At 38.6% G+C, this 18,669-nt stretch overlaps 1 protein-coding gene across 3 annotated transcripts in view; it reads left to right on the plus strand.

The window, feature by feature from the left end:
- The window catches only part of ADIPOR2 (adiponectin receptor 2), a 91,988-nt gene that overhangs the window by 63,500 nt on the left and 9,819 nt on the right, over positions 1 to 18,669 (plus strand). For all 3 annotated transcript variants that reach the window (XM_074403337.1, XM_010345065.3, XM_039461603.2), the window contains 2 exons: positions 12,776 to 12,895; positions 17,561 to 17,732. In XM_074403337.1, the coding sequence (XP_074259438.1) occupies positions 12,776 to 12,895; positions 17,561 to 17,732 (292 nt within the window). The remainder of the gene's footprint in view (positions 1 to 12,775; positions 12,896 to 17,560; positions 17,733 to 18,669) is intronic.

The following is an 18,669-nucleotide window of genomic DNA, read 5'->3' on the forward strand; positions in this document are numbered from 1 at the left end:
TCATGCATGTAAAGTAGTGGGAACACTGCCTGGTGCATAGAAAGCACTTAATAAATGTTAGATGTAGCATATCATTGGAGGTGTATATTTGTGTAAGAAAGAAAAGACTTGCTCTGTTATGTCCAAATGACAGTTAATCTTTGTTTCTTTTTGTTTTTATTAGAATTTATATTTATCTTATAAAAAATAGACGGTAGTTATTTATCTCCTCTCAAACATGTTTATTCTCTGTATCTAAAATAGTCCAAGAATGGCTGGACCTGGTGGTTCATGCCTGTATTCTTGACAAATGTGAGAGCTGAGGTGGGCAGATCCCTTGAGCCCAGGAGTTCAAGACCAGCCTGGATAGCATGGCCAAACTGTATCTCTACAAAGAATACGAAAATTAGACAGGCCTGGTGGCATGTACCTGTAGTCCCAGCCACTTGGGAGGCTGAGATGGGAGAATCACTTGAGCCCAGGAATTAGAGGCTGCAGTGAGCCATGTTTGTGCCACTGCACTCCAGCCTGGGCAACAGAGTAAGACTCTGTCTCAAAACAAAAATATTATTTATAGAATATATATTCTAAGAATATTTTATTTGCACAATATTTAAGTAAAGACATGAATGATTAAACCTGAGTTTTAGTCCTGGCTCTACTACCAGCCAGATGTGTGACTTTGGCCAGTTTCTTAATTTCTCTGTGTTTCATTTTCCTTACATTAAAATGGAGATATTTAACTGGGTGATAAACATCTAAGATTTTCTTATCCTCAAAATTTCTGTGGTCTCCCATATTATATTAATACTTTTTTGTTATGGGATCAAAAAATGAGTGAGGGTCATAATTTACTTTTTTCATTTATCAATCCAGTTAAGTATCTTTTCCTCAGCAGCCCTGTTTTAATACCTTCTTTGATCACTTTTATCATGGCTGGTTTTGTTTAGTGCAGCCATTTCTATGGACTAGTAAATAATCTTGAAGGAAGCAGTTTGGTAAAAGGAAAAAAACAAAGTTTTTAAAATTCAGAGTGACCTGAATTTGTATCCCTGATCTCTTCTATGTCGTTACTTTTCAAACATCTGAGTAGGAGGACCCTTCAAAGAAAACAACAAAAACCTTATTAAAGTATTATACATGCAGACACACACACAGACACACGTAGATATATCATAAGTGGATAGATTGATAAACTTTTATAAACTAGGCACTCCTGTATAACCAGCACTCCTGGAGGTCTCCTTATTACCTCCTCATAGTAACTGCCTATTCCCCCTCCCCTAAAGGTAACCATTACTCTGACTTCTAATGGCATAGATTAATTTTGCTTGTTTTTATACTTTATCTCATTGTAATCATTCCATATGTACTCTTATATCTGGCTTCTTTTGCTCAGTATCATGTTTGTACAATTAATCTGTATTTTCTGGGTGTAGCTGTAGATTGTTCATTTTTATTGTTCCATAGTATTTCTTTATATTACTATATCAATTTTTATTCTATTTTTGAAGGCAATTTGGGTTGTGTCCAATTTGGGGCTATGATAAATAGTGTTGCTATGAACATTCTAGTACTTGTTTTTTAGCGAACACATGTATGCACTTCTGTTAGCTACATACTTATAAGTGAAATTACTGCGGTTGGAAGATGATCCCATTCTCCCTTTGAACATCAGAAATATTTAACAGACCTCACTATATGATACTCAAATTTTATTTATTTATTTATTTATATATTTTGAGATGGAGTCTTACTCTGTTGCCCAGGCTGGAGTGCAATGGCATGATCTTGGCTCACTGCAACCTCTGCCTCCTGGCTTCAAGCAATTCTCTTGCCTCAGCCTCCCAAGTAGCTGGGACTATAGGCATACAGCACCATGCTTGGCTGGTTTTTATATTTTTTAGTAGAAATAGGGTTTCACCATATTGGACAGGCTGGTCTCGAACTCCTGACCTTGTGATCTGCTTGCCTTGATATGGAATCAAAGAGACTAAACTCTCCATCACCTCAAATAAGGAAGGGATTCCTATGCACAGGTAAATTTAATCTAACTGTACACACAGATATTTTATTTAATGTTACTTGAGAGTCAATTCCACAACTACGCTATCACCTATCACAGGGTCTCTTTTTCCACAATTCTGATCACCTATGGAAATAATCTAATTTCAAATGAATTAAAGGCAAATAAGCAATGAAATTGCCATATCACATTTTTGACAATAAACCAATGAAAAGAAAATCCTGCCCCTTTGAAGAGAAAAAGTATTATCATCCCCCTGATAAGAGTCCCAGAGTACAATACACATACATTCACATGAAACCTCAATTTCCTCATCTGTAAAACTGATTCTAGTATCTATTCCATAAGGCTACTTTAGGAACGAATAATGTATTCAAAAGGGCTCAAAAAATTGCTTCACACATTGTAAGAGATCAATAAACGTGAACTACCATTATTCTAAAATAATAAGAATGCATTTATTATATCTAAGATTAAAGAATATTAGTTAACCTTCCCTAAGCATCTAAATAGTACATCCCGCCCCGCCGCCTCCCCCCCCCCAACCATGTGCTCCTTTTGTACATCTCTTTACAGAAACTATTTGAAACCATTTAGGCACAGAACTTTACATTTGCTGCTGATAAATTCATTCAACAACTGTTTGTTATATGCCACTCAAAGACTAACCAGCTTACACTCTGAGGATATGGTGGCGTGCGGAGAGGGGGGACACCAAAAAGGCAACATTCTTACCACCAATGGAACTGAAGAGTCTACAGGCAACACCAATTATTAAACATAAATATATAAGCTTTATATATTTGTTTTATACATTTTTATAAAACATGTTTTAAAATAAAATGTCACACAAATATATGTTATGATATGCACTGTAATGAAAAATAAAAGGTGATTAAAGATAACAGTGGGGAACCTGACATAGAATGAAGAAGGGGTAGAGAACCTAACCTGAATACTGAAGGATGAGCAGCAGTTAGCCAGAGGTGTGGGTGTAAGAGCACTCCAGGCAGAGGAAAGAGCCATGTTTGAAGGCTCTGCAGTTGGAAAGAGTGCAGCCTGTTTAAGAAACTGAAATAAGGCCAATGTGCTTGCAGCTCAGTGAACATGGAGAAGACTGTCCTGAAATGAAGTTGGACAGATAAGGGCAGCTGTGAGATCATGCAGAATCCTACAAGTTATAGAAGGAATTTGGGATTTTACCCTAAGTGCAATGGGAAACAAATGAATTTTTTAAATGGGAATGGCATAATAAACTTTGCTTTTCTTCTTTTTTTTGAGTCTTTGTGTATCCTTGCATGTAAGGTGGGTCTGGATGCAGCATACCAATGGGTTTTGGCTTTTTGTCCAATTTGCCTGTTGGTGTCTTTTGATTGTGGCATTTAGTCGATTTAATTTTAGGATTAATAATAATATATGTGAGTTTAATACTGCCATTTGATGCTAGCTGGCTGTTTTGCCCATTAGTTGATGCTCTTTACCTTTTGGTATATTTTTGGAATGGCTGATACTGGTTGTTCCTTTCTATGTGTAGTGCTTCTTTCAGAAGCTCTTGTAAAGCAGGCCTGGTGGTGATGAAATCTCTGAGTATTTGCTTGTTCACAAAAGATTTTGTTTTTCCTTCACTTATGAAGCTTGGTTTGGCTGGATATGAAATTCTGGGTTGAAAGTTCTTTTCTTTAAGGATGTTGAATATTGGCCCCCACTCTCTTCTGGCTTGTAGTGTTTCTGCTTAGAGATCTGCTGCAAGTCTGATAGGCTTCCTTTTGTGGGTAACCTGACCTTTCTCTCTGGCTGCCCTTAGCATTTTCTCCTTCATTTTAACCCTGGTGAATCTGACAGTTATGTGCCTTGGGGTTGCTCTTCTTGAGGAATATCTTTGTGGTGTTCTTTGTATTACCTGGAGTTGAATATTGTCCTGCCTTGTTAGGTTGGGAGTTTTCCTGAATAATATCCTGAATAATATTTTCCATCTTGGATTCATTCTCTTCGTCATATTCAGGTACACCTATCAAACGTAGATGAGGTCTTTTCACATAGTCCCATATTTCTTGGAGACTTTGCTCATTCCTTTTTATCCTTTTTTCTCTAATCTTGTCTTCTCGTTTTATTTCATTGAGCTGGTCTTTGACCTCTGATATCCTTTCTTCTGCTTGATCAATTAGACTGTTAAAACTTGTGCATACTTCGTGATAAAACTTGTGCATACTTTGTGAAGTTCTCGTATTGTGTTTTTCAGCTCACTTATATTCCTCTCTAAATTGTCTATTCTCGTTAGCATTTTGTCAAACCTTTTTTCAAGGTTCTTAGTTTCTTTGCATTGGGTTAGAACATGTTTTAGCTCACAGAAGTTTCTTATTAGCCACCTTCTGAAGCCTGATTCTGACAATTCATCACACTCATTCTCCATCAGGCCTTGTTCCCTTGCTGATGAGGAGCTGAGATCCCCTGAAGGAGGAGAGGCATTCTGGTTTTGGATGTTTTCAGCCTTTTTGTGCTGGTTTCTTCCCATCTTTATAGATTTATCCACCTGTCGTCTTTGTAATTGCTGACTTTCAGATCGGGTCTCTGAGTGGACGTCCAGCTTGTTGGTGGTGATATTATTTCTGTTTCCTTGTTTTTCTTCGGTGGACACCCCTCCCCCACAGAGTTGGACCTTCCCGGGTTCAGCTGTGTTTGCTGTGAAACTCTCAACTGTCAGCGTTTCCAATTGCTGTTTTTTTTTGGGGGGATGTGACCAGCCGAGCCCAATCACCTGGCTCCCTGCTTTGAAGCCCCCTTTTTTTCTTTTACTAACTGAACGGTCGATTCTCCCAGGTGCCCCAGTCGCCCGCTGAAAAGGTGCCAGGATCTATGCAATTTCTCATGTGGCGACCACGCTGGCTGAAACAGGGGTGCTGAGATTTGTGGTGCTTTTCTGCCCGGGAATCTCCTGGTCTGGCTCCCGGCCTCAGTCCCCTTTTCAGTCAGCTGAATGGGCGACTCTGCCCTCCTGGAGCTCCAAACGCCAACTAAAAGGGCACCCAGTCCTGCATTCTCCACACTGAGAACCGCCGCACCGGGACCCGGCAAAACAGCCACGCTGGCCAAAGGAGTCACACTGGCGACCTGTGGGGCTCCTCCGCTGGGAATCTCCTGGTCCGCAGGCAACAAAAATTCGTCTGGAAATCTGGCATCCACTCACTCCCTGCACCTTCACTGGGAGCTGCAATCCTGAGCTGCTGCTAGTCGACCATATTGGATCTCTCTCTACCAACTTTCTTTCAAGTACTCAGACTTGGTTACTAGACTGTCAGAGTGGAAGGGATCCCAAAAGTCATTTAGTTTAGTAGACACATGCATGCTTTTAATCTTTCTACAAATGTTTTTAGTTTCTTTGCCATGTGTTGCACTTTGGACTTGAGAAAAGAAGACATGGTTTTTGCCCTTAAGCAGCACGTAGTTTAGTGTGAGAGACAGGTAGATCAGTACATTTGTAGTGAGTGCTGTGTGATTTTATGCACAGACTACTATGGTAGTAACTCCATCTACAAGTGAGGATCAGGGGAGATAAAACTTGAGTTTCAGAGTTAGCTAAGAAAGGACTAAAGACATTCTAGGCAAAGGGAACAGCAGATGTGAAGACTGAGAAGCAAGAAGTGACATAGTGTCTGTAGGGAATTATAATAATAATAGCTAATGTTTATTGGGTACACACTGGCACATACTGATGTCTGAACCTCAAAAATGTCCAGCATAGCTGGAATGAAAGGTCAAGATACAGTGGGGTGGAGGATGTGATAGTAAGACAAGACAAGACAGATAGGGCCTGAAATCTAGATTTTTAGACTCCTGGTCCAGTATTATACTGTCATTCAAATTTCTTTTTGAAATTTATATCAGTTTCAAATTTTGTGTCATGTTGTGTATTGGTTGAAATGATTAGACCATTGCCTCTAGTCCTCTGACTCTAAAGCTTGGACTCTTAACTATGTTTCCTAAAGTATATAGTTAGGAGGCATTCTGTAAGCTCTTGGACAAAAATATGAGAGGCATTTCAAATCAGGTTGTCCTGATCTTTATTTTCTATGGCTCCCCTCTGCCTCCCTGCCCCCTTTCTGAGCTTTCAAGATATTAGGTTGAATAAAGAGATCAGCCTTTATGATTGTCCTACTTTTTCTGTGCTCCAGATTCTTCTTTATTAATTTGAGAGATAAGAAACTTTTATTCATTCAACCTTCATATTCTGTTGAACTGGTTTACTTTAACCAAACTCAAGAATGCCACTAAGTAATAGTTTATTATAAGAAAACTAACTTGTAAATAGCCTCTTGTCAATCACTTCATTTTATTTTCATGAAGAAATCTGCTTAAGAAATTCAATTAAGATGAAAGAGAATTGATATTTGAAAAAAATTTTTAAAACTGAGTAATTGTAAAGATCTTTTCCATCAAGTTTTGATGGAAGTAACTTGTGCATGAAGTCAAGAGTATATATATTTCTAGGCAGGCCAGAATGAATATTAATATTGACTAGATATTGTAGTTATTCTTTTGGAGACTACTGGGTATACATCCATCAATGCTTATTCTTCAGATATCAGTTTTTTTTGTAGACACCTTTGTTTCCACGGACCTCTTTGTTTTCATTTGTTAGTAATATCAACTTGCTAATGCCCTTGCTACACATTTCCAGTTTCTAAAGTCAAGGCTGGCTTCAACCTGTCAGCTGGCAAAAAGACCATCAAAATCACCTGTTGATCAAACTAAGCCAGGTTTATTACATACTCTAGTAAGGGTGAACACTGCCCTGAAGAGTCCTAGTAGTATTTCAGAAAGAAAGTATTGGATATGGGTATTTATAGGGTTTTGGGGTCTGGGTTCAAGTGGTTTAAGGAGATTTTACTTTGTCCTATGCTAAGTTTGTGATAGAATTCTTGGACCAAGTCTTGATAAACAAATATTTATTTGGTAAGTGAGGTTTGCCCAGTTGAGCAATTTGTTCTAAGAGTCTAATTGAGCAGTCTGTTGTTCAGTTAAATGAATTTTTGATAAATTCCTAAAGCTGATCATGAAGTTATTTACTGGTTTGCATCCTTACCTTCCTGGGCAAGAATTTCTAGAACAAATGATAAAGTTACGTTGATACAGGGGCCTTTGATCTTGGTCCTCGAAATTAAGCTGTGTGAATGCAGAAGGTCTCAGTTCTCAATGACATTTATAAAGGCAGACAAATTTTAATCAAAGGTTTACTGTCCCCAGTTCTGGATATTTTACCATTTCTTGACCTTTTTTGTCTAATTGTCGATGGTAGATGGTATCATGATTGTGAGTCTTTGTGGCACTTCATGTACTTCCACTAATATTTAAATACATCATTTATGTTTTGCTGCTTTCCTAAATGCACCTGAAGCTTTAGATGAGCTAGTCTCTTTCTCAACATGGTACTTTTGCTTTCCCCTCTTGGTTATTTTTCTTTATCTCATCTTTGCAAAATTTTTATTCTTCATGCAGCCTTTCCTGAGCCTCATCATTTCTGTCTTTGAACTAGCTATACCTTTTTTTCTATGATACTCATTTATGTGGTTAATTCAGCACTTTAGTAGATTGTAAGTCCATGGAGGACAGAGACTGTGTTTTAATTCATCTTATTTTTAATCGTCTTGACAAATATTTGTTAAACTGATTACTCTATTGGACTGAATTTGGCCCAAATCAATAAATACCCAATAGAGTTGTGAATTATTTTCATATTAGACTGATCTTAAATACTTTTTATCACTATGGTTCTCTGTCTTTCCGAAGGTAAAGTATACTCTAGAAAATTGTCATTTTGATTGGAGTTTGGACAGAGCATCAAAGTCAGTGTCATTATGTTTTGAAATACAGTCAGCAGAGTTCTCACAGATGGACTTCACTGAAAGCAGGTGGTGGAAGGGAGATACTTCAAAATGTCTTTGTGCTCATTTCAAAGCATTGACCTCTCCAAGGTCAATAAGTATAATAGTTTATTCATAGAAAAACTTGGAGTATTAAGTTTTATGCCTTTATTCTTGGCAGCTTTGTTTTTAATTGTTTCATTTTTCACAATGTCATGTTTCTTGCCATAATTTGTTTTATTGAGGATATGGTAAGAAGTATAACAACAGAAGCAGAACATAGCATGTATGTGATCATCTGAATATAGATACAGTTTATTGTTCAGAGAGAGCTATTTGGGTACTGTGGTTTGGTGACTGTTGGATGGAAATTTGAAATAGTAATTATTAACTCATAATAAAATAGATCTTTGGACTTAATATTGGAAGACAGAGACGACTTTTTTTTTTTTTCTTTTTTTGAGACGGAGTTTTGCTCTTGTTACCCAGGCTGGAGTGCAATGGCGCGATCTCGGCTCACCGCAACCTCCGCCTCCGGGGTTCAGGCAATTCTCCTGCCTCAGCCTCCTGAGTAGCTGGGATTACAGGCACGCGCCACCATGCCCAGCTAATTTTTTGTATTTTTAGTAGAGACGGGGTTTCACCATGTTGACCAGGATGGTCTTGATCTCTTGACCTCGTGATCCACCCGCCTCGGCCTCCCAAAGTGCTGGGATTACAGGCTTGAGCCACCGCGCCCGGCCGAGACGACTTTAAATACAGTGTTTAGCATAGTCTTTCCAAGCCATCATTATGTGACATACAGAATACCCTAGGGAAAGTTTTTTTTTTTTTTTTTTTTTTTGAGATGAGTCTTGCTGTGTCACCCAGGCTGGAGTGCAGTGGCGTGATCTCGGTTCACTGCAACCTCCACCTCCCGGGTTCCAACAATTCTTTTGCCTCAGCCTCCCAAGTAGGTGGGATTACAGGTATGTGCCACCACACCCGGCTAATTTTTGTATTTTTAGTAGAGATGGGGGTTCCACCATGTTGGTCTCGAGCTTTTGACCTTGTGACAAGTGTGAGCCACTGCACCCTGCTGGGAAAGTATTTTTTTATCGTGTGTTCTAGCCAGTGTTTAACTCTGCCACCATATTCCTATATTATCCTCTGTCTAACCTAGGGAACTGCATTTACCACCACTCACACCATGTGGTACCTCATTAGTATAATACTTGAACATAATAAATAGTTAATTATGGTCTAGTATTTTAATTTATCCTTTGAGAACATATTAGTGAATATTTCATTTTACAAGGGTGAGAATTGATGATAATACATGATGAATCAACAGATTTATTAATACTTTGCACTTCTGAAAGAAATTTTGTTTTGTTTTTTTTTGTTTTCGAGAAGGAGTTTCACTCTTGTTGTCTAAGCTGGAGTGCAATGGCACAGTCTTGGCTCACTGCAAATTCCATGTCCTGGGTTTCAGTGATTGTCCTGTCTCAGCCTCCTGAGTGGCAGGATTACAGGCGCTCGCTGGGAAATTTTTGTATTTTTAGTAGAGACAAGGTTTCACTATGTTGGCCAGGCTGATCTCAAACTCCTGACCTCAGGTGATGCACTCGCCTTGGCTTCCCAACGTGCTGGGATTACAGGTGTGAGTCACCATGCCTGGCCAGAAATACTCTTTTTATAAAAATTCTGAATCTTGCTGACATGTTGGGGTGGATGGAAGTTTTTATCTTTACTAAAATAATTTTTTTTTTTTTGAGACAGGGTGTAGGTCTGTTGCCCAGGCTGGAGTGCAGTGGCACAGTCACAGCTCACTGCAACCTCAACCTCCTGGAGCTCAAGGGTTTCTTCCCCCTCAGCCTCTTGCGTAGCTGGGATGGCAGACAGGCACGGAGCACCACACCTGGCTAATTTTTATATTTTTTGTAGAGATGGGGCTTTACCATGTTGCCCAGGCTGGTCTTGAGCTCAAGCCATCCTTCTCTCTTGGCCTCTATCAGTAGTCTTCTGTGGATCCAGTTGCACTTAGCCTGATAATCAAAATTACTCATTGTGAATAATCTCATTGATTACTTACTGAATCATGTTGATTCAGACTGCAATTTTATCAGGTTTTACTTAATATAGGAAACATTTAACCATGTTGTGTTTTTTAATGCATATTTGTAGTTTTGAAACTGCTGACAATTTGTATGAGAATAAAGATCAACTCTTTGTTTCTGTTTCTTTGTGAAGAATCATACATGTTGAATATATGTAAATATTTGAGCTATTTTATATAACATATACTTTTATATTTTAACATCAGTCTGCTAATCATTTCAAGCTGTTCTTTGAAACGTTTTCAGTTTTCATATAATTTTAATGGAATTTTATTTAAATTTCATGTTTAGGCACAGATCTCTTTATTGAAAATCTTCTAGAGCATTTATTAATTCAGCCATCATGTCAGTATGTTTCAAGAGCCATGGGGAAGAAGACAAGACGCTTTAGATTTTGTTTAGGAAATGATACACTAAAAATGTAAAATTCTATTAAACATTAAATAAAACAGTATACGTCAGTAAAAGAAGAGCTGTAATCAGATATTATTGTCAAACGAGAGGCACAGATTTAAGTGCTAAAGAAGTCAGAAGAAGTAAGAAGAAGCAGTTGCTGTGGATTAGATAGGTTATGCAGTCTCTGATGAAAACTGGTTCTTGGTGGGGTTGGGGGTGAAAAACTATTAGATATTACTGTGGTTTGTAACCCCCCTTAGGGCCACAGTATATAGATAGTATATCTATATTATTAAAATTTCATAGGGATGAGGAAAGCAATCTAAAAATGTCCCAGGGCCAGGTGCAGTAGTTCATACCTATAATTCCAACACATTGGAGACTGAGGCAGGAGGATTGCTTCAGGCCAGGAGTTGAAGACCAGGCTGAGCAACATAGTGAGATCTCTGCGCGCGCGCGCGCACACACACGTACACACAGGTGCACGCCTGTAGCGTGCACGTGCACACGTGCACATGATGGTGCATGCCTGTAGCCCTAGCTATTCAGGAGGCTGAGATAGAGGATTGCTTGAGCCCAGGAGGTTGAGGCTGCAGTGGGCCATGATGTACCACTGTACTCCAGGAGCCTGGGTAATAGAGCAAGATCCTGTCTCAAAAAAAAAAAAAAAAGCAACAACCAAAAAGTCCTGGATTGTAGGTAGCAGTAATGAAAGAAAGGTTGAGGAATACTAGTTTAGGGTAGTTAAAGAAGGGTTTTAGACAGGAGACATGAAGGTTAGTCATTGAAGGATAGATAGGTAAGTTTTAGGTAAGCAAAGATGGAGAGGTTATTTTATTCAAGATGGCTTTCTTGGAGAGTATATATTTTTATAAAATCAGATTGGGTATGTTACATGTCTCACATGCCGCATAGTACCCTCTAGTTAGTGTTTTAAAAACGGAAGAATAGGGAAATAAAACTCTGAGAATTTATTTTTAAATATATTCAAATTTAAAGTGTTGTAATAGGTTACCCATTGCCTCTGTGTTTGTTCTTACCAATTAGTTTTTTTGATTAGAGGTAGAAGATTCATTGATTTCTGCATGCAGTCATGTTAACCAGTACAGTTTATCTAGATAGACTCTTGGTTAGATATGGAATTATGGTTCTCTTGTGCTGTCTTATTCATTGAGTTAAAGAATTACATAATTTTTTAGAGATGTAGAAGACTGTAGAGATTGTTTAAACTCCTCCTTTGATATATAAGGAGGAAATTGATCTGCAATGAGGATTCATTGATGTTAGTGGTAGAACTGGCCTCACCACTTTGGTCTCCTGACTTCCAGTCCACTGCCCTTCTCACAGTATCATTTTATCTAAATGAGTATGAACCTTTGGTCTGGAGGCAGAAATTGTAATTTTAGTAATTTGTCTCTTTAGACCATACCGGATTGTCACTTTTTTTTTCCATTTCCCTAGACAAATCAGTCATTTTCTCCAGAATGTGGAAAGGCAGTGGGTTTTGGAGTTTGACTTTTCTACTTCAGCTTTAACCTTGGACAGCTTATTTGACCTCTTTGCGTAATGCTCTTATATGGGTAAATGGGAATGAAAATACTTAATAAGGTTGTTGTTAGGATGAAGTTAGATGACCTATATAAAGCCCTTTCCTCTGTGATGGATATATTTTAAACATTTATTAAATATTTTTCTCTCCTTTCCTTTTCTGCCACTATAGTACTTAACCACATTGTATCACAGTTATTTATTTTATATGTACCAGGTGTGGGTCTTGGAGATTTTCCCCTCAGTAATTTCTCAACGTTATGTAACACTGTTATGGGTTCTGTGACATCATTCTTAAGAAACAAAGCAGTAAAGCCAGAAATTTGTTACTGAAACAAACATAGAGATGCTGTTAGAGTAGATAGTTCATTTATCTGTCAGAGAATTGAGTACTAGTTTTTTTTTTTTAATACCAATAATTCTATAATAAATTGACTTACTACATTGTTGATACTTGTCTAAGGCCTTGTTTTGACTTTAAGAATTTGGCTGGGCATCGTGGCTCATGCCTGTAATCCTGGCATTTGGGAGGCTAAGGCGGGTAGACTACTTGTGGTCAGAGTTCGAGACTGACCTGACCAATAGCTGAAACCCCGTCTCCACTGAAAATACAAAAATTACCCAGGCATGGTGGTGCACGCCTATATTCCCAGCTACTCAGGAGGCTGAGGCAGGAGAATTGCATGAAACCAGGAGGTAGAGATTGCAGTGAGCCGAGATCGTGCCACTGCATTGCAGGAAACGGAGTGAGACTCCTGTCTCAAAAAAAAAATTTCTTTTTTAAATTTTAATTCTGTAAGGAAAATGTATTGATTGTGCCATTTGGCTCCCAGTCTCTGTCCTTGACTGCTTCTGTGATTGCCTTGCAGAGCTCTGAGGAACACGAGAGCAGTGATGAAGCTCCTCAGGAAGATGAGGGGTTTATGGGCATGTCCCCTCTCTTACAAGCCCATCATGCTATGGAAAAAATGGAAGAATTTGTTTGTAAGGTAAGAGTGCAATTTCTTGTCATTGTCATGCTATATAGTAGTCCTTCCCAAACAGAAACCTTTAAAGAGAGTGGTAGTACTGTAGCCTTTGGTTTGCTTTGGGGAAGATGTGTGGGAAGATGGGAACAGGAGTGGTCTTGGGACCGTAACCTTATTGAAGATACATTTGCTTGCAGTAGCCATGATAAAGCTCTGATAAAATTAGGATATCCAGCTGGGAAACAAACATTTCCTAATATAGGTTAGTGGAGTAAAAGTCTTATTGATGGTTTAGACAAACAGGATGAAACATAATCAGGGGTGGTTGACGCCTGGAGATACTAAAGTGCCCTCCTCAGGTCCCTTGAATCTGTTCTGCTGATTGACTGCAATGGTAAACGTTCTGTTCTTTCTAGGGATTCTATGGGTAATCAGGCTACTCTTGAGAGAAAAATTTTCCAGTTTTCATGCACATCGGTATTTTCAGTGCAGCTGGTATATATTCGGTCTCAGGTTTTTCTTCCAGTTCACTGTCTGATTGCCTAGACCTATTATGGGATCCTTTTTTCTTTTTTTTCTAAAGTAGTAACTATAATTAAGTTTGCCTGCTTGGAGAAAATAGACACACTGGTAAACTTGTAGGTACTTAATCAATCAGATCAATAAGGGCCCTGGCAGGTAGGATCTAATCAACATAAGTCAGTCTGTCTGTATGTGTATGTGTATATAAATTGATTTATTAAACATTTCTGGAGACCTCTTTATTATTTAGAGAGAAATTTTTGTGAGACTTAGCTTTTCATGGCTTTTATGAAACCAAAACTTTTTATGCAGATGGTCTTAGATCCAGGAAACTAAACATAGGTTTTCTTACATTCACAGTGATGCTGGAAGTAATTGGGATCAGTGGACTTAGATTACTACTTTGGACCAGCGTATGAAAAGAGAACATTGTGATCTGAACATAGACATCCTTTCCAAGACTAAGGGTCCAGTGGGTTTTAGGGGGAGTTTAAACATTTATGGGTCTGTAATAGAAAATTTTAGCCATTTTGAAAATAGGAAACAACAAAACAGTAGATTCATTCTAGTGATCACTGTCTCAGGATAAATAGCACAAAGGGATACAAAAGATTATTTTGTTTTTTAAAACACAAATTTGGTGTGAAGAAATCTCTCAAAGTTGGCAAATTTATTAACTGGGACATTAGGGAATTTTAATATTTATATATCAGCGGGGTACTGTAGCTGGCTTAACTGCCTTTTTGTCCTACCTTTCTGAACAGAGAGCAAAGAATAAAGCAAATAAAACTCTAAACAGGGAAGGAGAGAATAAATAGGGCAGGACATTTGTTTGCTACAAACTATGACCTACTGAAGAAAAAGAAATGTTGTAAGTATCCCTTAGCAGTTTGTTTATGACAGCAGAATGAAGAGGCATCCTATTACACAGTGTTCTCTTGTGTGGCTCTACCCTGCCATGGCAGTGCAACTGACCACACTAGAAAACTAGCCATATCTTTTAACACAGGGATTCTATTTCTTGGATTGGAAGCAAGTAAACAGAGACAGACAGTTTAATGTGAAATGTGCTGTGGATAATTTAGTCTTTGTTTTTATGTTTGATCTTGGTCACTCTTTTTTCTCCTAGACTTAAGTTTTTGCTATTTACCAGCATAACCAGGCCCATCTTGGAATAGGATGTGTGCTGTGGGCAATTTGTTTGTTTGCTTGTTTTGCGACGGAGTCTTGTTCTGTTGCCAGGCTGGAGTGCAGTGGTGTGATCTCGGCTTACTGCAACCTCCGACTCTCTGGCTCAAGTGATTCTCCTGCCTCAGCCCTCTGAGTAGCTGGGATTACAGGTACGCTCCACCATGCCCAGCTAATTTTTGTATTTTTAGTAGAGACGAGGTTTCACTGTGTTGGCCAGGATGGTCTGGATCTCCTGACCTTGTGATCTGCCCACCTTGGCCTCCCAGAGTGCTGGGATTACAGGCATGAGCCAAGCACCATTTGTTTTTTTTTTTTTTTAAGAAATATTTTTGTGCATTTTATGGTCTAATATACTCACAAACCCAGTGGATTATTGATAAGGTATTTGAAGGTAGGCAGTGTCTTTGTCAAGCTTATAAATAAATGTGTCTTTGGCTAAGCTGTGATCCTGTTTTTTTTTTTTTTAATTCTAGGGGATAAACGAGGATATCTATTTGTGTTGGAATTTGGCTGACTGTATATGACTCCAGGTTGAGAATGAGGGTGCACTGTCTGTTGAATGTGTCACTAATTGCAATGTAATTAAGAAAGTATAGCTCTTTGCTTCAGTATGTAGACCACTAGAACGTTTGTTTAGAAGTAACAGGGAAAATCACTCTGAAATTATATGCATACATAACCAGTAAGAAACTCACATATTCTTTTCGAATGTACAAAGGGAACATATGACTCTTCTGACTGTGTGGGGTAGCAGAGTAGCACTTTTGATACAGCAGAGCTGTGTACACATTGTGAATTGCCTTGAAGATGTGAGGATTGATTTCTGTCCTCCTCTTTCTCTTAGAAAATTCCCTGCTGGGTGCAGTGGCTCCTGCCTGTAATTCCAGCACTTTGGGAGGCTGAGGCGGGTGGGTCAGGAGTTTGAGACTAGCCTGGCCAACATGGTGAAACCTTGTCTTTACTAAAAATACAGAAGTTAGCCGGACGTGGTGTCCCATTCCAGTAATCCAGCTACTCGGGAGGCTGAGGCAGGAGAATTGCTTGAACCTGGGAGGCGGAGGTTTCAGTGAGCCGAGATCGTGCCTTTGCACCCAGCTCTGGGCGACAGAGCAAGACTCCATTTCAGGGGAGAAAAAAAATTCCCCGAAAGTAAGATAGTAGCAACATTTTGTAAGGTTAATCTCAACAATAGTGGTCTTTTCCCAAATTCATATTTGATGCAAAAAATGCGTCAAATCTTGGTCTCTTTCTCTGACACTAAAAGAAGCAGGCTGCAGAGCTTGACAGACATCCAACAGTTCCAGCAGAAGGGATACTAGATCCTTGATCCCTGTTCTTTCTTTCTCTCCATAAAGTCCTGTGAAAAATCTCATACTTTTGTAAGTGGTAGTACTATTGGCAGTAGATGTTAAAAATCTAGATTAGTCTTTTGGCATTATTTTATTTTATTATATGTTAGGAACAAGCATAGAATGGCCAGATTAACAGCAGAAAGCTGTAGGCCCCAAGTTTTGAGTTTGAAGGGAGTGAGGACAGGTATGTAGGCTGGGGGCAGAAAGAGCAGGGAAGAGGCGGCGGCAGGGTGGCTAATTTGGATAGAGTGTTAAGAGGGACACATCTGTTCTTAAATTGTTAGTCCTCACTTCCTTTGGAGGTAGAGATGTTTCATAGAGAGCAGAGAACAAGAAACGGGTGTGGAGCAAAAGGAATGGGCACAGTAGCTGGTGAATAAGTGGCAATCTTTCCTTAGAGTAGAGAGCAGTTTTCAGTAGTTTAGCCATATTGTTTGTCACAAGACGCCTGTAGGGGGAAGGTCATTGTCTCAAGGTGAATTTTGCTGATTGGTAGCTTGGATTCTTGCTTTATAGAGTGATAGACTGAAAGGACTGCTGAGCCCACATTAGCTGGAAGATAGACCATGTGCCTGGCATTTTTCCTTGCATCTTTCTGTCTAGCAGAAGCAAGTTAGTTCAAGTTAAGTAGTCCTTGCGGTGTGAGCTCTTGGGGCTTTGAGACATTAAAAGAAGCAGAGTGCAGAGATTGACAGACTTCCTACAGAAGGGATATTGGCACCCTGATCCCTTTTCCTCTAGAATCTGATGTGGGAGGGACCATGAGGAAAAGGCAGGAAAGGGCGCTGAGGGACTGGAAGGGCAGTTAAGGCTGAGCTTCTTTGCCATCTCTCTGCAACATGAGAAGGAGGGTGGGTTTGTCACCAACTCTCCAACAGGTGATAGCCTCTGGGGTTAGTCATGTACTGCCTTGGAGTAGATGCCAGGGATTACTAATGAATTCATGAAATACTTTGTGTCATTTTGTTTGATCTTCATGATTTCCTTATGAAGTAACTGAAGCACTGTTTTACAAATGAAGAAACTGCAGCTTGAAGGTTTTATAGTTAGTTAAAATTCATACAGCTAGTAAATGTCAGTGATCCACAATTTTCCGACTCCTTTACTTTTCTGCTTTATCATATTTGCGTAGTGGGAAGAGAAGAAAGAGTAAGGTGGAGGGAGAGATTTTAGCAAAAGGCACAAAAGTGTGATTCTATGTAATTCTTTTTTTACCAACAGGAATATTAAATATAAAGATGTTCATATTTAATACCACAGGGATTTATCAGAGGTAAAGTCTGTTATATAGGGTGAAGGGGGCCTGTATGAGTGAGACTTTGGAACCTTCCACCCATCGTCAGCCAGACTGAAACAAAGCTTGAAACCACTCTTTAGGGCATGTTCTATACATTTGTTTACTTTTTCCTTTTCCTAAGGCCCCCACTTAAAAATACCCTTTTCATCAGTCTTTTTAAAGAACTCGGAATATAAGACATTATATACTTTGAGATACTTGCCTTTGAAAAAATGAGTTATTTTTCCCATTGTGAAGCAGTGTGGTAAGACATAGTTGTTGGGTTCAGTGTTGCTAAGTTGACAACTAAAATCACAAAGATGTTTGATAATACTCCTCTGGCAGGTATGGGAAGGTCGGTGGCGAGTGATCCCTCATGATGTACTACCAGACTGGCTCAAGGATAACGACTTTCTTTTACATGGACACCGACCTCCTATGCCTTCTTTCCGGGCCTGTTTTAAGAGCATTTTCAGAATACATACAGAAACAGGCAACATCTGGACACATCTCTTAGGTATGTAATGTCAGCGATATAATGAGCTGGCAATTCACTTTATTCCTTTTTATATTCGTGTATTCGAGGGTAAGGGACAGAACCTCAGAAATGTATTTGGATTTGCCCTTTTGTTTTCTGAATTTCTAATGATGAATTTTCTCACTGATTTACTCCTAGACTATCCTGGTTTACACTATGATCTTGTTACAACTTAAGTCACATTTTTCTCTACTAGATTTTCAGATATTGTCTTCAAACCAGGCCAAGAAAAAGTTGCTATGCAAAATGTGATTTCATATTTTAGTGACCACTGAGAAGAATATAGTATTTAATAGAAGTAATCTGATCTTTTCAAATTCATTACTTATATACAGTACTAATTTTTAGTTTGGTCTGAAGTAGAATATGAACTATAATTTTTTTCCTCCATAATGATTGTATATTAAAGAAAGAATAGTATAAAGAATAGTCTTTCCAACAAATGGTGCTGGGACAGCTGATCATATGTAAAAGAATGACCCCAAACTCACATCATACACAAAAGTGTACTCAAAATGGATCAGAGACCCAAACATAAGAGCAAAAACTATAAAATTTTTAGGAGAAAACAGATACAAATCCTTGTGACTTTGGATTAGGTGACTGTTTCTTAGAATTGCCACCTAACACATAAGCAAAGAAAAAATAGATAAATGGGACTTCATCAAAATTAAAAACATTGTTATATCAAAGTGCATTATTAAGAAAGTGAAAAGACCAACCCATAGTATGAGAGAGAATATTTACAAATCAACTAGTTGGTAAGGATCTAATATATAACTCAACAATAAAGATAACTGGTTTTAAAAATTGGTAAAAAATCCGAATAGATGTTCTGCTGGAGAAGATCTACAAATGGCCAATAAGCACACGAAAAGATGTTTATCATCATTAGGCATTTAGGAAGATGCAAATC

Source organism: Saimiri boliviensis, chromosome 7 (genome assembly GCF_048565385.1).
Source record: "Saimiri boliviensis isolate mSaiBol1 chromosome 7, mSaiBol1.pri, whole genome shotgun sequence".
Lineage (NCBI taxonomy): Eukaryota > Metazoa > Chordata > Mammalia > Primates > Cebidae > Saimiri > Saimiri boliviensis.